The sequence below is a fragment of the Macaca fascicularis genome, chromosome 12 (genome assembly GCF_037993035.2).
Source record: "Macaca fascicularis isolate 582-1 chromosome 12, T2T-MFA8v1.1".
NCBI lineage: Eukaryota > Metazoa > Chordata > Mammalia > Primates > Cercopithecidae > Macaca > Macaca fascicularis.
The window spans coordinates 127078346-127099625 of NC_088386.1; the positions used below are offsets into that span (position 1 = coordinate 127078346).

General features: G+C 39.1%; 1 protein-coding gene across 1 annotated transcript in view; it reads left to right on the forward strand.

Moving 5' to 3' along the window:
* Window positions 1-17220, forward strand: part of PSMD1 (proteasome 26S subunit, non-ATPase 1) — a 122597-nt gene extending 105377 nt beyond the window's left edge. The window contains exons 20-25 of the mRNA XM_005574575.5: window positions 5702-5871; window positions 7708-7800; window positions 9598-9684; window positions 10273-10419; window positions 15005-15160; window positions 16994-17220. Coding sequence (XP_005574632.1) covers window positions 5702-5871; window positions 7708-7800; window positions 9598-9684; window positions 10273-10419; window positions 15005-15151 — 644 coding nt within the window. The 3' untranslated portion in view covers window positions 15152-15160; window positions 16994-17220. The remainder of the gene's footprint in view (window positions 1-5701; window positions 5872-7707; window positions 7801-9597; window positions 9685-10272; window positions 10420-15004; window positions 15161-16993) is intronic.
* The last annotated feature ends 4060 nt before the right edge of the window (window positions 17221-21280 follow it).

The following is a 21280-nucleotide window of genomic DNA, read 5'->3' on the forward strand; positions in this document are numbered from 1 at the left end:
TTTGCTATTTTATAACTTTGGTGTTCTTTTCTAAATTTTTGAGGCAAATGTTCCTCTCTTTTAACCTATTTGTCTAATGGAGTTTTTTGTTTGGTTGGTTTTTATTTTCCAAGAAGCTGAGAGTTTTCTGGTTAAAATTTTAATATTGAGGCATAGTTTACTTTTCTCTTTCTTTTTAATTTAAAAAATATTTCCTTGCAGCTGTTTATAGATAAAGGAAATATTCTATAAATATTTTAGGTAAAAACCATTTCAATTCTAGATGGTATTGATTCCCTCCCATTTACAAGCTACATATATGGATATCCATAGTTTCTCCCTTCTCATTCTTCACTACCTTCCAATATTTTTATATTATGTGTTTATGTTGTCAACAGTTTGTGATATTTACATTGTCTTCAGAAATCATAATTCTTACAATTGTATGGTCTTAGTTTCATATTTAAATGGATTCAGTGCCCATTTCTTTTATTGCAGCTTTTTCATTCTTAGATCATCTATACTAAGTCTAGACACTTAATTGGCTGGATTTTATCAATAATTAAGTTTTTTTTAATTGGGCTTTTAAAAATTTTTAGGAAAAATTGAGTAAGAAATGCAGAGTTTCCATATGTCCCCTTTGCTCCTCCAATTTCCCCTGTTGTTGGCATCTTGTGTTAGTGTGGTATATTTGCTTACAATCAATGAACCAATATTGACACATTATTATTAACTAAAGTCCCTAGTTTACATTGGAGTTCACTCTTTATGTTGTACATTTTATGGGTTTTGATAGATCTTTAATAACATGTATCTACCGTAACAGTGTCATATAAAATAGGTTCACTACCCTAAAAATTCTCTGTGCTTAACCTATTCATCCCTCCTTGCCCTCCCCATAAGCCCCTGACCTTTTTACTATCTCCATGGTTTTATTTTATTTTGTTTTAGTAAATAAAGTTATGAATTTACTGAAAGTTTTTTATAATATCCTCTTACTTTTTCAATGTCTGTGGAATCTGTAGTGATGTCCCCTTTTTCATTCTTTTTCTTTTTAAAAAATTTATTTTTATTTTATTAAGGTGTGGTTGATAGAAATTGTACATACTGTGTACATGATGTTTTAATATATATAGTAAATAGTTAAATCAAGCTAATTACCATATCTGTCTCCTTTCATACTTATCATTTTTTGTTATGAAAAAATTTAAGATCTCTTTAAGCAATTTTCAAATATACAGTACATTATTATTAGCTGTAGTCATCATGCTGTACTGTAGATCTCCTGAACTTACTACTCATTCTAATTGAACTGTCTCCACAGTTTTAGTTTTGCCTTTTCCAGATTTTCATAGTTTGAAGAATACATTATGTAACCTTTTCAGATTACTTCTTTTGGTGGTGAGTAGTTAAAACAAGATTTAGGGATAGCATTTTACTGCTCTGTAATCTTTTTTTTCTCTTTTAGCTGCCACTTTTTAAAGTGTATGATTTTAGACTGCACCCCTTCACTTGTTTGTTCACCACTACCACAGTTTTTTGCTGGTTTTTACAATATTAGGGTTACTAGTTACGAATTGGAGGAGTCTGCTCTGGGCACACTACCTGTAGGGTAGCCCTGCTCTGCAAGGAACAATACAAAAAAAAGAAAAAGAAATTTTTAATTAAAAATATAAAAACGAAATTACATATTAAGAAAAAAGAATTGGGGAAGGATAATTCTACGTTTCGCCTCTTCTCTGCCAGATTTACTACAAGTCATCTCACTGTGTTCTCCTTCCTTCTTCTTTCAGCCTCTGTTTATCTTTTCTTTTTCTTCTTTTTTTTTTTTCCTTCTTTTTTTCTTTGTTTGGGGCTTTTTTGCTTTATCTGTTTGTCTTGTGGACCAATCAAGTTTTGGTGCTTCTATTTCTCTTTATTTATAACAATTTTTGCTTTAGACATTTATTACATAAAAGTTTTTTGTTTTGGGGGTTTTTTTGGCCCCACTCTGTCACCCAGCCTGGAGTGCAGTGGCATGGTCTCGGCTCACTGCAACCTCTACCTCCTAGATTCAAGCAATTCTGCCTCAGCCTCTCCCGTAGCTGGCACTACAGGTGCACGCCACCACGCCTGGCGAATTTTTTGTATTTTAGTGGGGACTGGATTTCACCATGTTGCCCAGGCTGGTCATGAACTCCTGATCTCAGGCAGTCCACCCACCTTGGCCTCCCAAAGTGCTGGGATTACAGGTGTGAGCCACCATACCCAACCCTACATAAAAGTTGTATACTGTAGTGTTCACTGTTATGAGCATAAAATTAATCTCATGTCCTTTTTTCACTTTTTAATAACCTATCCTTGTAGAACACCATGCTGTAACTGCATTAGAAGAATTTACAGTCTTGATCTTCTCTCAGTAAAATTAATGGTAGTAGGCCAGGCTTGGTGGCTCACGCCTGTAATCCCAGCATTTTGGGAGGCTGAGGCGGGTGGATCATTTGAGGTCAGGAGTTCGAGACCAGCTTAGCCAACATGGTGAGATGCTATCTCTACTAAAAATACAAAAATTAGCTGGGCATGGTTGTGCATGCCTATATTCCCAGGTACTCAGGAGGCTGAGGCACGAGAATCGCTTGAGCCTGGGAGGTGAAGGTTGCAGTGAGCTGAGATTGCGCCACCGCACTGCAGCCTGGACGACAGAATGAGACTCCGTCTCAAAAAAAAAGAAAAAAAGAAAAAGAAAATTACTGGTAGTAGAGAAAAGTCTAGAGAGAGCAACTTCAAAGGATGGAATGAAGTTGAAGTTTATGAGAACTCACTCAGTGATTCAGTCTCTTCAGGGAGAAAAGCCGAAGATAAAGAAGATGATTGAAGTTTTTTAAACTGCAAATTATCAATATGATAAACTCTACCTTGTTTATTAAATCTCACAATGTTAGAACAAAGGACTAATTTAGCTTCTAAGTTCGAAGAAGATAGATTTCATTGAACTAAAAGGAAATTCAGCTTCAAAGTTAGATCAGATAGCACGTTAGCTAGGCATCCTTTTCCTCTCTTCTGCCCTCCCCAGCTTCCATCCCAGGTTAGTTACTATGTCTTAGTGAAATGCTCCCACTAGCACCCAGGTTTATAGCTATCATAATAGTTTCATGTCTTATTTTAATTATTGAATTATCTGTCTTCTTTGTGAGACTGGAGTCTCCTTAGGATCTTTTCCAGTATGTCATTAACAATCCTCAATATATAGTAAGCATTCAGTGAATGGGGGTTAGCATAGGGAAGAGTACAAGTAGACAATAAATGTATATAATTCATTTCTATTGGAAAAACAAAATTAAAGTATACCTGGCCTTTTTTTCAGATGAAAATTTTAAATATCTATAGTGGAGTATTAAGAAAATCTAGGTTATTTGGTTGAACAGTAGAACCCTGATTCTTATAAAAATTAAAATGCTGTTTGGTTTAGTAAAGTCAAGTCAGTGTTTGGTTCTTGACTGCAAGCAAAATGTTAAGGTGCCTGTAAAACACTGAGATCAAGAGAAGAGAAATGTGAGCAACAGGAATCCACGTTGGAATTCAAGTTAAGGCCCTGATTAGGCACAGACAAGCCCCATTTTTATAGGATATATTATTTAAATGAAGATACTTGCATTTCAAAGTTCTGTGATCCAGCACTAACACTGTTACCATCTAGCACATGGGCCAAATCTGACAATGGTGTATTTTGTTTTGCCTGCCTAACAAAATTTGCAAGATTTTGGTCAAAATCCAGAGTCTACTTTTAAAAACAAAATGACCTAGTGACCCTGGACCTACACTCTAGTAAGATGTTCCCTTTAAATAGAACATGTACTTTCCAGTTTGCTTCAATTTTAAAAACAAAATGACCTAGTAACCCTGGACCTACACCCCTAGTAACAAGCTCCCTTTAAATAGGACATGTACTTTCCAGTTTGCTTCAATCCCCACTGCTCCCAGCCCACTTACTCCTTCTTTGTTTACTTGACTCGTTCCTAAAGGCATTTGAGTTTGTAATCCCTCATAGCCTCCTAGAATCTCAGCCTTACAAGGACTCACCAGCTCTCCCCAACTGATGACTTGGATCTTAGCTCTAGTTCACTGGCTTTCAAACTTTATCACTCTGTAGAGTAATATTCCAGGGCAGCAGTCTGCAACCTTTTTGACACCAGGGACAGGTTTTGTGGAAGACAATTGTTTTTTCCACGAGAAGGGTGGGGTGGTTTCAGGATGAAACTTTTCCACCTCAGATCAGCAGGCATTAGATTCTCATAAGGAACGTTCGGCCTAGATCCCTCACCTGCGCGGTTCACAAGAAGGTTCACACTGCTTTGAGAATCTAATGCCACTGCTGAATTGACAGGAGACAGAGCTCAGGTGGTAACGCCCACATGCCCTCCACTCACCTCCTGCTGTGCGGCCTGGTTCCTAACAGGCCATGGACAGGTCTACAGCCCCAGGATTTGGGGACCCCTGGTTCCAGGCCATATATTCTCCCAGCAGTCCAACCTTCTGATTAAACAGAAGCAGCTCTGATTTCATTCTTTTACATACTGTATTTCCTTAGAAAATTTTCAGTTGAATCAAGGGTTAGAGGTTTTCTTTTTCTAGTTCAAGTGTTCAAATTCAACCCCTCATTTTGCTAATGGGAGAAAAGGACTTAGAAATAAAGTGTTTTGTCCGTGGTTACAGGGCTAGTTAATGTCAGAGCTCCTCCCACCAATTTAAGTGATTTAATAATTCACAGGGTAATGCTCAGTGCTTTCTTAGATTTTTATGTAGCTGCATATAAATCTTCATAATTTATAAGTGATATTTCTCAAAAATCTGATGTTTATGCTGCTTAGCACCTAAAAGACCAAGAATCAGAACATATTCTTTACTGTTTTATATAAATTTTTATAAATGTGTAAGTATATTATAAATATGTATTTGCATATGATTGAAGCAGAAAGAGTAAAACTAAGCAAACAATATCTATGCCTGCCTCTGCTATTGTGTGCAAAAAGTATATACTAAAACTTTACTTTTTATTAGCACATGAAAAACCAATACATAATGCAGATTAATACTTAATTTAGCATCACAGTTTTGATACCCTTCAGGGCTAGTTTTTGAAAAACGCCTGCCTATAGAGAAAGTAAGTCTAGATGTTTGCTGAATCCAGTTAAAAGTATACTTCCAATTTTGCAGAGCCTGGATAACTCACTAATTCCAAGAACTTCATATTAGACAGCACATATGAATTGTGCTTTTAAAATCATCACCAGATGTTTCCCTACTGCAGCACTTACAAATCTTTATTATTGCCTGGGCGTGGTGGCTCACTTGCTTGTAATCCCAAGACTTTGGGAGGCTGAATCGGGAGGATCACATGAGGCTAAGAGTTTGAAACTAGCCTAGGCAACATAGTGAGACCTCCATCTCTACAAAAAATTTAAAAGTTAGCCAGGTGTGGTGGTGCGCACCTGTAGTCCTAGCTACTTGGGAGGCTAAAGCAGGAGTATCCCCTGAGGCCAGGAGGTCGAGGCTTCTGTGAGCCATGATCATGCGGCTGCACTTGGGTGCAGTGTTTCACTCTGTCACCCCGAGCTTGGGTAACAGAGTAAGACCCTGTCTCTTTAAAAAAAAAAAAAAGAAAAAGAAAGATATCGTTATTATTGTCCTACTATAATAATAGGACAATATTATTATTGTTCATGGTTTCTCTCTTTTTCTACAGGTGGTCATAATGTCACAATCTCCTTACAGTCCAGAACTGGTCACACTCATATGCCTTCTGTGGTTGGCGTCCTTGTATTTACCCAGTTCTGGTTCTGGTTTCCTCTTTCACACTTCCTGTCATTGGCTTATACCCCTACCTGTGTCATTGGCCTTAACAAGGACTTAAAGGTATGTCTGTGAGACCTCAGCTTTGTAGTATTTCCTATTCACCATATCTTATTCATATTTACCACCCACTTGCAAGGATTTCCATTAAATTTTAAAGATGAGTTAACATCTTATAATAACATTTTCCCTTCAAGTTGAATCATCAACTTTTTGAATGGAGTATGTCATTGAAAGTTTTGAAAATCGTATCTCCTTACTAGCTGTGTAACCTCAAGTAATTAGTTGAGAAATAATGGTGTGCACGGGGGCTAAATATAAAGATATGAAGAGGCTTTATATACCAATCTGATGAATTTTGTTTAATACTAAAGGCTTGGAACTGTTGAAGGATTTCAGATGATAAATGGACATGAGATTTCCATTTAGAAAGATCTTTCTGGTATCAGTGGAAACTCATTACAATGCTATTGTAGTAATCTGGGCAAGGAAGAATGCGAACCTAAACTAAATCTTTCAGATTTAGTTTTTCAGAGTTATCTGATGCTCGAGTGGTTGATGGAAGACAGAATTATTACTAAAGGGAAAAGGCAAAATAGGAGGATGACCCTTTGGTAGAAGCAGAAAACAAGACAAACAGTGAAGAGCTAGGGAATCTGTTGGAATGAAACTGCTCACTTAAGTCAGAAATTTAAGGCACTGCATGCCCTGACATCACATTTGTAGTCATATTTTTTTAATGGAGTTTGTGTTTAGGTCTTTCTTAGTCCTGTGACTTGATGATTCATCTTCTTGTTCTTTAAAAGTCAAAAGGCTTTTTGACCTTTAAATAACTCTTACATCTGGTCATCACTGTTGAAATGTTCTACTAAATTTTGAGAGTGGAAAAGTTTTAGGCTTAAAACTGACTGGTAAAAATAGAATATTTCTTTGTATTGATTTTTCAGTATAGCTGTACAGCCAGTTATCCTTTGTTAAGTGTTTTGGTATTAAAACTGCTCACATTTGTAAATATTGAGGAGCTTTATTGTCAGAACAAGAATCCCTTGGTTTCCCAATCCCTCATTGTAATTAAACATCCTGTATAACCTATTTTATTCTCTGCCAAACAGTTTTATGATTGCTGTTTTTACTCTTTGTAATGAAAATGGGATGGAGAAGATAAGTTTCCTTGTCCTTATGGTGGTGTTTATTATCATCCTCCATCAATGCAGAAATAGAGAAAAATTCAGACCAGGCGTGGTTGTGCACATCTGTAGTCCCAGCTACTTGGGAGGCTGAGGCAGGAGAATCGCTTGAACCCGGGAGTCAGAGGTTGCAGTGAGCTGAGATTGCACCACTGCATTCCAGTCTGGGCAACAGTGACTCTGTCTCAAAAAAAAAAAAAGAAAGAAAGAAAGAAAGAAAGGAAAAATTCAGACCAAAAAACTTTAAAACTGGTCAGTAGGTAATGTAAAGCTGACTTTCTATTAGGCTCATGTTAGACTCTTCCAAGGCATGATTATACAGGCTAGTGTAAGTTATTAGTCTGGTACAAAGAAGGGAAATGGCAGTTGGTATGCAGGATAGACCATCAAATGCTTTACAAAGGAGAGAACAGTTGATCTGATGCTCACACCATGAATAGGACTTACCCATTGAAGCAGGTTGGTTTGTTCGTAAAGATAAAGGGATGCCCATTCAAAGGCACAGAGATTAAGAAAAGTGTAGAGAACTGCAGGTAATTCTGTAAAGAACCTAAAAACTAAATCAGTAAAAGAAGACATGCCTTTCAGAGAGGGGTCATAACATAGTTGAACATATAGCCTGCATTAAAACTTTGGTCTCCTTTTGTATCTGTATGTTTGTGGAGAGCACAGAATACTTAAAGCCAATGTTATTTTAATGGAATTTCTTCAGATGCCGAAAGTTCAGTATAAATCGAACTGTAAACCATCCACATTTGCATATCCTGCCCCTCTGGAAGTACCAAAAGAAAAAGAAAAGGAAAAGGTAGGTTCTTTGTTCCTTTTAAGCAGCATTTGTACTTACATATAGGCCACTGAGTATTTTACTTTTTCTTTGAATATGTTTTATGTTTTAAGAGTAACTTCTTATGCTAACATTTGACATTACACAAGAATATGCAGTAAAAGTCCTTTTTGTCTCTTGGTCATCCAAGTCTCATTGTCACAGGAGTCACAACTTCTGAATCCCTCTGAAGGTTTTCTCTGCACATGTCAGTACTTTTTATACCACAAGTAGAATTATTCTCTACATACTTTTCTGCATCTTGTTGTTTTCACATTAACCATATATTTTTTTTTATTTTTAAAACTTTCAATGTATACAGATCCCATTTTTTCCCAGAGCTGCAAAACAATGCCTTTACTGTGTGTAGTACTGTTTGTTTTACCAGTTTTTTCTTTGATATTCATTTAAGGTTATTTCTCATTTGTTACCCCTACACAAGTGAGCCTGAAATTGAAAGTCTTTTTTTTTTTTTGAGAGGGAGTCTCGCGCTGTCGCCCAGGCTGGAGTGCAGTGGCCGCCGGATCTCGGCTCACTGCAAGCTCCGCCTCCCGAGTTTGCGCCATTCTCCTGCCTCAGCCTCCGGAGTAGCTGGGACTACCGGCGCCCGCCACCTCGCCCGGCTAGTTTTTTGTATTTTTTAGTAGAGACGGGGTTTCACTGTGTTAGCCAGGATGGTCTCGATCTCCTGACCTCGTGATCCGCCCGTCTCGGCCTCCCAAAGTGCTGGGATTACAGGCTTGAGCCACCGCGCCCGGCCTGAAAGTCTTTATACACATGTATTTGTGCACTGTGTGAGTATATCTGTAGGTTAGAATCCTGGATGTGAGGTTACTTGATCAAAAGTAATGCACATTATGTTCATAGTTATTAACTAATTTGCCTTTCAAAATGGACATAATCACTTTATGCTCCTACCAACTGTATATGAGGACACTCCTGTATTAAATCAAAGAATAATACATTAAAGACTTGTACTTGCCCATAAAGTTTTACTCAGTAAAATTATACTTTTTTGATACCTTATATGTAGGAAAATGGCTCTTTCTCTCATGATAATTTTCATATTGGCCAGTTGTTGATTATTTGCTGTAAATTTTGTGTATAAGTAAGGATAATTAACCAAATTTGAGGGTGGCAGTTAAGGAATATCCTTGACAGCATCTTGTTTCATCAGCTATGTTTCAGACCCTCCTTTGGGTCTGAAACAGTCAGCTTTTACACCAGTATTGTGCAGCTTTTCACCTTTGTTTTCAGTGAGACCCATGAAGGAGAATAATACAGACTAACCACTCACACACTGTGTATTGGCATTGTAAGACATGTAGTCCAGAGAGAATATCTCTACAACCAGCACTGAAGGAAATTGTTCTATTTCCCATTGCTTTCCCATAAAGCAAAAAGCACCCTCAAATCTCAATTTTGGAAGTACATGATAGCAAATTCATATCCAAGGTAGGCTACAGTTCAAAAAAGGGAAGAGTTATATTGGACACAAGCCTCCAAGAACTAAAGATTCACTTGATGACAAGAGTAGTAAATTATTTCAATAAATGTCCTGCTTAGTTTTCCCTTTTATTCCTTGATTTTATATATATATAAAGTCATATATACATAAAATTTGATTTTATATTTATATATATTTTATTTTTTTATATATATATATAAAATACTTACTGCTAGGACGTAGAATAGTGTTGTAGGACTGAGTTCTCTAGGGCTTGCATGTTTGTATGTCCATAAGGGATTGCAACAATTTACCCTGTTCATTTCTTCTAGGTTTCTACTGCTGTGTTATCTATAACTGCCAAGGCTAAAAAGAAGGAAAAAGAAAAGGAAAAAAAGGAGGAGGAGAAAATGGAAGTGGTAGGTATAACTTGGTAGTCATATGGATTGAAGTATCTCTGTCTCTGTCATGGTCGAGATTCTTCCTTAGTTGAATATTATTCTACCTTGCTCTTAGCTTCCTTCAAATAATTATCCTGTTCCCAGCATGTAGAATCATCAAATTGTACTTGAAAGAAACTCTAGAAAATATATCCATTTGTGGGAAGAATAGAAGGGTACAAATCAGTAAAAAGTTCCTGGAGGAAATGACAATTAAAATATAGGTTTTGAAGGGCAAAGTAGGTTTTTCACAGACAAGATGATGAGGGTAGGAGAAAGAAAGACCCTTTCAAGCAAAGGGATTATCATTTGTTTAGGTAGACCTTTTTCTGATCTCTGCTGGTAGAAAAACCTGTTTTTCCTTTAAAACCAAGTCAAATCCCATTCTCATTTCTAAGCAGAGTTACTTTTCCCTCCTGTGAGTCTGATAGCACTTTACTTGTACTTCCATTACTACCTACCACTACCTCTTGTGCCGTATAGCTGCTCAGTAAACTTCAGATGTTACTCGGTTCTGTGGAACAGAAATGAACTTCTATTGAGCTTTTTTTAAATTTTATTTTATAGGATGAGGCAGAGAAAAAGGAAGAAAAAGAGAAGAAAAAAGAACCTGAGCCAAACTTCCAGTTATTGGATAACCCAGCCCGAGTTATGCCTGCCCAGCTTAAGGTCCTAACCATGCCAGAGACCTGTAGATACCAGCCTTTCAAACCAGTAAGTTACCAGTGGCTCTTAGCTGTATATACCAGTGGGATATTAATCCACAGGACAATAGAATATCGATAGAGAATGATGAATCTCCAAAGCATTGGAGCAAGCTCACTAGTTCTGAGAAATTATTTAACAAAAGAGAGCATGTCATTTTCCATTTCATATAGATTTGGGAGAATTTTTCTTTTCCCTGTGTAACCCTACAAACTCCCGTCTTCTACCACAGACATACGATGTAGGAGTTCCTAATACAGCATTGTGATTAGGAACATAGACTCTACAGCCAAGCATACAGGATTTGAATCTTGAGTATACTGTTCAGGCTAAGTGGCATTAGGCCAGGTACTAAATCTCTCTCTGCCTCAATTTTCTTTAGTATAAAATAGAGATTACCATCCCTGACTCAGAAATGAGGCACAGATTGAATAAGCACTGAGAACAAGACTTGGGACTGCTCAATAAGTGTTGATTATTATGGTAATTACACCACTGTCTTTTTTTTTTTTCTATTTTATTACACCATTGTCATAAATGCCTTGCATTTTAGTTAGAAAAGGATCTTCATGGAATCTAATTTATTCCAAGACAGAGTGTTTCATGTTAGAAACAAATGCTTATCAGAAATATGAGCGTGATACTGCCTTTATCTTCCAGGTTCTTGTAAAAAACTAGGGGGTCATCAGTAGACCCATCCAAGACATCCTGATGCTAGATCTGTCTAAAATGTCAGAGATTCGGTTTCTAGATCCTTATCCTTATACAAGAGTAAACTTATTTTTATCAACCTGATGGTGGGTCAAAGACAACTCCTACCTATAATTGTGAGCCGGGGTCTTAACCTGACTAATTTATCAGCTAGAAGAGATAAAGCCAAGGGATGCAAGATAGTGTATGTAGTGGTTTAGAGCTGGAATTTGGCATAACTGGGTTTTTATTTCTACTGTTAGCTGTGTGACTAAGACAAGTCATTTAATCTTTGTATTTCAGTTTCCTCATCTGTAAAATTTATATGGTAATGCTACCTACCTTCTGTTGATGTTGTGGAGATTAAATAGGTTGTTACATGTAAAGCACCTAAAACAATGGTAAATGCTAATCTGTAGCACTGCCTGATCTATAGTAGTTGCTGTGTAGTGTTAAATGAATGAACAGAATCATCAATGGATACCTTTAATGCAGTCACTGTCTCATCTGCAACCTGGTTCATCTCAGTGGCGGTTTTACAGAGAACATATTCTAACTGTGTCTATAAACTTATCTTGCCAGTAGCATGGGAATCCAGTACAGATGTATTAGGACACAACTAGTGCATACTCTAAGCACATGAAATAACTAGTGTTTTTGATCATTATGAAGTAAGATAGTAAGGCACATGCTCAATGCCATGAGGCCATATGAGCACACTGGTATACCACAGTAGGTGGTACTGTGATCATTAGTACTAAATGATTGCTAAGCCTTTGCTCAAATTAAGTCAGAGATAGCTATAGCAGTTGGTCCACCTATGAATTAAAAGACTGCCTACGTCTGTGCAAGGAAGAAGTGAGGAGTCCTGTTGAAGTTATAGCCCTACACACACACACGCACACACACACACACACACACTCCTTCAAAGAGTGAGAGACTTTGTGTTCCAAAGTGTTTAAGGAAATTCCTGTCCAGTTGTTAGCTGACTACTAAGTTAATTGAGCATTGACTTTAGTGGACACACAAATCAGGGAATACAAACTTTATAGAATAGGAGAAAATATTTTCAAATCATTTGTCTGATAAGACAGTTATATCTAGAACATATAAAGAGCTCCTCCAACTCAACAATAAAAAGACAACCTAATTTTAAAATGGGCAAATGATTTGAATACACATTTCTCCAAAGAAGATGTACAGATGGGCAAATAAGCACATGAAAAGATGCTCAACATCATTACTCATTAGGGAAATGCAAATAAAAACCATAACAGGTGCAGTGGTTCCCATTTATAGTCCCAGCTACATGGGAGGCCGAGGCAGGAGGATTGCTTGAGCCCAGTAGCTCGAGGCTGTGTAGTAATATAATTGTGCCTATGAACAGCCACCGGACACCAGCTTGGGCAACATAGCAAGACCCTATCTCTTAATTTAAAAAGAAACACAAAACCATAAGAAGATACCACGTTCTACCCACCAGGATGGCTGTAATCAAAAAGACACTCAATAATAATCATTGACAAGAATATGCAGAAATTGGAACCCTCATAGAGTAATGGTGGGAAAGTAAAGTTACAGCCACAGTGGAAAAAGAGTTTGGCAGTTCCTCAAAAAGTTAAATGTAGTCTTATCATATGACCCAACAATTCCATTCCACACCTAAGAGAAGGGAAAACTGTGCCCACACAAAAACTTACACACTAATGCTCATATCAGCATGATTCATAATAGCCATAAAATGGAAACAACTTAAATGTCTTATCAACTGATGAATGAATAATGTGAGATAAAATGGAATATTATTTGGCCATAAAAAGGAAAGACTTACTGGTATATGCTACAGTGTGTGTGAACCTTGAAAACGTTATTTTAAGTAAAAGAAGCCAGACATAAAAGACTGCATATGGTATGGTTCCCTTTATGTGAAATGTTCAGAAAAGGCAAATCTATAGAGACGAGTTAGATTGGTGGTTACCAAGGACAGGGGAAGGGGAGAATGAAGAGTGGCTGCTAATGAGCGCACAGTTTCTTTAGGTTGCTGGCAGATATTTTTGAATGTACTAAATTGTACACTTTGAGAGAATGAATTTCATGTTAATGTGTCTCATTTTAAAAAGAAAACACTGCCTCTGTGTATGTGCAGTGAAGAAAGGGGCGTCCAGTGGCCCACCCCCACCCTCAGTGGCAAGCTCATGGGGCCCTTCCTCAGACACTGCGTTTGAAAGAGGCAGCTATAGTTTTGGAGACATGTAACATTCCTACCCTGCTTCCTGTCCACCATGAGGCAAGAGGAAATGTTTTGTTGCCTATATCTACAATTGTAATTAGCCTCACCAGAGAACAGAAAATCATGTATCTTATGCATAGAGGGTGTGAACTTTCTCACCAACATATAAAGCATTAACAAACCTAGACCATGTGTAACTATAAATAGCCCTTTCCATGTATTGATTTGGATTATTAGTTTTGGGATTTTTTGTCGTTGTTATTGTTTTTGTATGATGAGGCCCTCCTTTGATTAAGTTGGATTATTTCATTCCAGTTAAGCATGAAATAGCATAACCTGGATCCACATTTTCCAAAAAATAGAAAGTCCTCGTGTGAACATGGGTATTTTCTTCTGTTTGGTAGGAGATTCATCTCCATTTGGTCCATTAGGTTCAAGTAAACTTTTAGGCTATGGAGGATTAGGACAGTGGCCCTATACTCCATTCTTGGAGTACTGGCAGTAAAGGCAGGGTCCATTCATAAAATGGATCCTCTTCAAGGAAAGCAAACTTTAAGGGAAGGGGTTGTAGAAAAATATATAGATATGTGTGTGTTGGGAGAAGGGAAATAGTTTGGAGTTCACAAAGCACACCAGTTTTATAGCATCACAGGGCAGAGTTCTGATGAGTAAAAATCGGATTAGATTGAACTGCAGAGATGCTTATACATATGTGAATCATTTAACTAATGTACTTGTGCTTCTTTTCCTTCCCAGTAATGTGCTTTGGTAGAAATACGCTTTTTTCCAGATGTGCCCTGCCACTGTTGACTGATTTAATTACATAGAGCAGCTTTCCATTTCCTTTGACACAGGCAAGCAAATAGAATAAGATTAGCACACCAGAGAGGGGTGAATAGTTTAGTGTTTGAATTTACCTTCTGTAATATGTTTGGGAGAGGGCTTAATAGAATTGCTGCTACAGTCTACTTCCCTTTTGTTTCCCGTGTATTTTTTCATCAGCTTGCATCACGTGGATTTATAGATTAAAGTGAAGAACCCTCAGGTATCTGGCATATCTATGTTATTCTCTCCACCATTCTGAAATTGCTGGAGAAAAATTTGGCTTTTAATTTATATACTCCTCTTGTGTTCAAAATGATTATCACCTCACAAATAATATAGTATGCATTAGACTGGTGTGCTTCTCAAACTTCACTGTGCATCATATTGACTGGGATCTTGTTAGAATGCAGATTCTGTAGATCTAGGGTGGGGCCAGCTTTTCTGCGTTTTTAACAAGCTACAGGTGATAATGATGTTTCTGGCCCAGGACCACATCTTGAGTAGGAAGGAATTAGGATACAGTATTTGGACAGTAAGCATTCTCCCTGCAGTGAGATTGAGGCTGATCGGCTCAATGGCTATGGCTGGGAAATAACTATCCTTAAATTGGGATGCATCATCCAAGTAGAACAGCATCACATCTTATACTATCTAGAGCTACTACTGGGTTCAGTTTGCAAATACCTCGTATAGATCACAGTTATCTTTATCCCAGTAAAGTTCTACTCCAGTTTTTCACTTCCAAATCATTTAAGTAGTTTTAAAGTACCATTTAACAAGTATTCAGATTGTGGAGCACGCTTGAAATATGAGTGGAGCTTATGCTTCTGCACACCCCTGTGTTTTCAGCTCTCTATTGGAGGCATCATCATTCTGAAGGATACCAGTGAAGACATTGAGGAGCTGGTGGAACCTGTGGCAGCACATGGTCCAAAAATCGAGGAGGAGGAACAAGAGCCAGAACCCCCAGAACCATTTGAGTATATTGATGATTAAGGACCAGAGGTGCGTGTGCAACAGAATTATGAAGGGAAACTTCTTTGTCAATACTTCACAAATGTTTTTTGCAGGACATCATCTCACTTTTTTCCTTCCTTTTGTGTTTAATCTTCGTTTACCTAAACAATATTAAAACTTCCCCCTCTTTCAACCTTTTTCTGCATATATAACCACAAATTCCTTTTTCTTTCCTCTTTGACTCGTACTCTACTAATGTTATTCAAAGTGGCTGATCTGCGAACAATTTTTATAGGTCCATAAGGAGATAGGAAGCTTACTCCAGAATCTATCTGCTCAATGCTTCTTTCATCAAGAAAGTCTTCCCCAAAACATCAGCTGAACTGCAGTTTTCTTAGTGATAGAGTTAATTTACATTCTGATGTAAGCTCCTTGTTGTGGATCAGTTACAGTTGTGGATCAGTTACAGTTGTGGACTGGCACTGGCCCATAGGTGACACTTTTGAGTAGCACAAATATAGGCTTCTCACTGGTTTTTCTCTCTCCCCATCTCCTTTGGCAGTATTTTTGGCATAGGAGCCTTAACATTCATTTATTCTATGGTGCTATTGAACATCTGTGTATAAGACATAGTGCTTATAGGGACTTTGAAGTCAGTTAGACTAACCACAAGCCTGTGTCCATTGACAAAGATCATTTACTATACCAGGGTCTTAACACTGTTGAAAGGGGGTCTTTAGATGGGAAAGATTGGAGTAATCTAATTTCATGAAATTGTTATTCTTCATTTCCCCATTTTCTTTTGAGTGTTCCTCACATATTTGAAGACACTGTGAGACATAATCAAGGTTTCCTAATTCCACCCAAGCAAAAACACATTTTCAGACTTTTTTTTTTTTTTTTTTTTTTTTTTTTTTTTTGAGACGGAGTTTCGCTCTTGTTGCTCTTGGCTGGAGTGCAGTGGTGCAAACTTGGCTCACCGCAACCTCCACCTCCCGGGTTCAAGCGATTCTCCTGCCTCAGCCTTTCGAGTAGCTGGGATTACAGGCCTGCGCCACCACACCCGGCTAATTTTGTATTTTTAGTAGTGACAAGGTTTTTCCATGTTGGTCCGGCTGGTCTCGAGCTCTGGACCTTAGCCGATCCGCCTACCTCAGCCTTCCAAAGTGCTGGAATTACAGGTGTGAGCCACTGCGCCCGGCCAATTCATTCCACTCTTTTTTTAAAAACATAAGGACAGTATCATTTGTTATATTAAAGGTCTGGTTGCAAATCTAGCATGCTATGTGTTAGATACTGACCAGCACTTGAGGAAAAGCTTTGCAGAAATCTCAGATAAATATTAAGGCAGACACGTGCCATTAGTAGGAAAATATATTTATACCTCAGGAAGACTATTAGTTTGGGCCTTAGAGAAAGGGAGATTTATACTAACCTTCCTGTTTTCTAAACTTACTTTTGAAAATTATCTTTCAGCCTTGATGGTTTCCTAAGCTTTACCCAACTTGCACAGGACAGTGTAGGCTATCATGATCACTCAGTCTGTTGGAGAATTGAGGTGACTCACATTAGCTCCCTTCCGGCCTTTGGCAATACCTTATGGAAAAGCCTTGTTTACAGCTTTCAAGGCAGTTAACTACAAAATGGCTTAGAGGCTTTTAGCTGGAAACTGGAATCTCGTTTTCAAAAGGGTAAAGTATTCAGTCCATTAGGAGTTTGGAAACTATAATCTGTAATGGCAGAAGCTGGTATATTAGGACTACAGAGGCAGGGTTGGGGCCTAGTTTTAGATTTCAACAATTAGTGGTAAAAGAGAAAAGAGAGAATGTCTTGAAATTAAGAATGACCCTAGCTACTACTATTTTCTCTTCCCTTTTCCAGCATCTCATTTGCTTATGTGAAGAAGAAGATTGTCCAGGCTCATATTGGGAATGCTTATGAGGAAATTCGTGCTGAGACCTGCTATTCAATGCATGTATCGTTGCCTCTGCGCTGACCTGAAGAACCCTGTCTCCAAGTCTTTGGTTGAAGAGAAGATATATGACTGTTTAGTGTGCTCTTTCACAGAACTTGGTTTTCAAATAAATATAAGATCTCCAGATGGACAAGACATTTGTTTTTCAGCCTGGGTTTTTAATAAATGTATCTAATCCTCCCCACACCATGAAATGCCTAAATCCCAAGAGCCAGAGTCTTGATTTGCTAGGATGAGTATGCACGACTTTCATATTGATGAAAAAGTCAAGGTATTCTTAAATTATAGACCATTTGAAAATAATGGAAGGGGGAAAAAAATCAGACCTTGCTCATCACCCCCAAGAATTCTCTACAGTTTTGTTGTGGTTGTGGGTTGTTGTTTAATATGGGGTCTAATCAGCCAGGGCAATATGGTGAGACCCCCATCTCTATAAAAAATTGAAAAATTAGCTGGGTAGGCCAGGCAGGGTGGCTCACGCCTGTAATCCCAGCACTTTGGAAGGCCAAGGTGGGCAGATTACTTGAACCAAGGAGTTTGAGACCAGCCTGGGCAACATGGCAAAAACTCCTCTCTACAAAAAAAAAAAATTAGACATGCACAGTGGCACATGCCTGTAGTCCCAGCTACTCAGGAGGCTGAGGTGGAAGAATCACCTGAGCTTGAAGGTCGAGACTGCAGTGAGGGTTGATCGTGCCAGTGTACTCCAGCCTGGGTGACAGAATTAGACACGGTCTGAAAAAAAAAATTAGCCAGGCAGGGTGGTATGCACCTATAGTCACAGCTATTCAGGAGGCTGAGGCGGGAAGATCAATTGAGCCCAGGAGGTTGAGGCTGCAGTGAGCTGTGTTTGCACTACTGCACAACAGGCTGGGCAACAGGGCAAGACCCTGTCTCAAAAAAAAAAAAAAAATGTCTCACTCTGTCGCTTAGGCTGGGCTCAAACTCCTGGGCTCAAGCAATCCTCCCACTTTAGCCACCTGAACTACAGTTTTTTAATCGATTAGAGGGTGGGGCGTCACCACTTACTGAAGTCCCTTTCATAATCCAAGGGAATTGTGTGTTTAGGCAGCTCAGCAGCTTTTTTTGTTAAGCCTTTGCTTATTGTTTCTTGCTTTTGATCCTGTTAAAGACAATAGATGAAGATTATTTAGTTTCATTTAGCCATAGGATCTGATAACGTACCTTTTATTCCTTTCTCATTTTCCAATCTTTTTTTCATGTTTTTTAAAAATTAAGTATAATTTAAAAGCAATAAAATGCAAACATTTGAAGTGTATACAGGATAATGAATTTTGACAAGTACAATTTTGGTTTCTAGATTATCAAGCCTTTCTTGGATGCTAGGCTTTTCGAATAAGCAGTCAGGGTTGATACTCTGACGACCACACCTTCTCCTCATGTTCTGGCATATGAAATGGATGTTTCTCGTTTACTGGGACATGGAATTAAAACGCTGGATTTGAGGGGTTTTGTGTTGTTTTATGTAGGTAGCTTAGAAAATTATACAGGAATGGCATTTTGCCCCTACCTTGATTCTTTCACTTCTTAACTTAGGATATAGTTTTCTGAGTCTTGGGCGGGGGGGGGAAAAACTTTTCTTAAAGGAAACAAATTCCTGAGTAGATCAGCCCTAGTACATTCATCTACCACAGGCTTGTTTTTAGGCCCAGGTCTAAAGGTTACTAATCCCAAAGGATCAACCACTCACTGGTTAATTTCATTGTATCCCCTCCTTTGTAAATTCCTTGTTTCCTCAGTATCAGATGATTCTATAAAAGAGATTATCTCATTTCCTAGCCTCATTAGCTATGTCCTTCCTGTTCAAGCTTTTAACATTGCTTGCATTTCAGACAGTTATCTCTTACGTTTCCCCTAGTATACGAAACGTTTAAAAAACGGAAGTCTCTGGATGTCACTGTACAAAATTGAGTAGTCTGGGACAGGTGGTACATTTGCTGGCCTCCTGCCAACACTGTCACATTCCTTCCAGAATCACAGACTGAACTTCAGGGAGCAATTAGCAGTAGTTCCTATTAGGCAGTGCAATTCAGAATTTAAATCTTAAAAAGGTTATAGCATTAAAAAGTACAAGCTATAAAGTAAAATATCTACATGGAACAGATTATGATGAGACAGTCAGTATCTGCTTTCCTGATGGATATTTGTTTTGAGGCAGTTTTGCTCGTGTTGCCCAGGCTGGAGCGCAATTGCATGATCTCGGCTCACCACAACCTCCGCCTCCCGGGTTCAAGCGATTCCCCTGCCCTGGCCTCCTGAGTAGCTGGCAAATTACAGGCATTTGCCACCACGCCCAGCTAATTTTGTATTTTTAGTAGAGACAGGGTTTCTCCATGTTGGTCAGGCTGGACTCCAACTGCCAACCTCAGGTGATCCGCCCATCTCAGCCTCCCAAAATGCTGAGATTACAGGCGTGAGCCACTGTGCCTGGCCTCCTGATAGATTTTTTTTCCTAGATGTCCTGGGAAATGCATAGGACTGAGAGCTAACCAAGGAGTAAGGAAGTCTACAGTAAAATAAGAGTGAAAGTCATACGAAAACAGGCTAGGAGCTAGAGTTGACACGACCAATAGAAGAAACAGAAGGGAGGGTGGCAGCAATTACTCCCAGATGGTGTCATTGTGGCACACAGTGTCAGGGTTGAAGGTAAGTGGGATGCACAACATTGAAACCAGGTGCAAGTGATAAATGAATGGTTTGGTTTCTTAAATGGGACCAATCCTAGAATCTAGTCTTTTTCATGCTGGCCTACTTCCTACTCTTCCTTTTAAAAATACTCTCCTTGGGGCTGGACGCGGTGACTCACGCCTGTAATCCCAGCACTTTGGGAGGCCAAGGCAGATGGATCACGAGGTCAGGAGATCGAGACCATCCTGGGCAACATGGTGAAACCCCGTCTCTACTAAAAATATGAAAAAAGCCGGGCGTGGTGGCACGTGCCTGTAGTCCCAGCCACTTGAGAGGCTGAAGGAGGAGAATCGAACCCGGGTGGCAGAGGTTGCAGTGAGCCAAGATGGCACCACTGCACGCCAGACTGGGCAACAGAGCAAGACTCCGTCTCAAAAAAAAAAAAAGAAAAGAAAATTCTCCTTGGCTTTCTTGCTCTAATTTTCCTCCTATCTCTGACCTCCTCTTCACTTGACAAATCGATAGTAGTTATCTTTATTTGAGCATCTGTTTGTGCAGAGATTCTTTGGTTTTTTGGCAAGTCCCACTCCCTCTGACCTTTAACTGCTAACCTTCAGAATTTGGTCTTTGAACCTCTTCTCAGTCTACTTTCTCCAAGCAACCTCATCCATCCCATGTCACCCAGGCGGAGAAGTGCGGTGGCACAATCCCGTCTCACTGCAATCTCCGCTTTCTGGGCTCAAGCAGTCCTCTCACTTCAGCCTCCCAAGTAGCTGGGACTACAGGTGCACGTCACCACACCTGGCTAATTTTTTGTGTTTTTAATAGAGATTAAAACTATTAAATCTCACGGTTTAATAGTTTTCACTATTAAATGGTTTCACCATGTTGGCCAGGATGGTCTCCAACTCCTGAGCTCCAGTGATAACACCCACCTTAGCTTCCCAAAGTGTTGGGATTACAGGTGGGAGCCACCGCACCTGGCCTTCTCTGAGCTGGCACGCACATTCAGCAACTCACTGGTGTCCCTGTCTGGGCTGCTGCACAAGCACTTAAAACATTATGTCCAACCACACTCCACACCCATCCTGCTCTACTTTGGGCTAATACCAAGTCCTCCATCTGGTTGCCCACACCAGAAACCCCAGCTTCACCTTGACTCAGTGCTTGGCATCTCAATTATCTCTCCAGTTCATCCACTTCCTTTCCCCACTGCTCAGTACCCTCAGCTGAAGCATTTAACTGGGCTGTATTTCCAGAGTTGACCTGTTCTAATCCATTCTCCAAATTGATCTCTCTAAAATGCAAATCAGGCCAGGTATAATGGCTCACACCTGTAATTCCAGCACTTTGGGAGGCCGAGGCAGGAGTCTTGAGCTCAGGAATTCAAGACCAGCCTGGGCAACAAAGTGAGACCATCTATACACGCGCTCGCGCGTGCACACACACACACTAAATGGGTGTGGTGATGGATGCTTGTAGTCCCAAGTACTCCAGAGGCTGAGGCAGGAGTATCGCTTGAGCCCAGGAATTCAAGGCTGCAG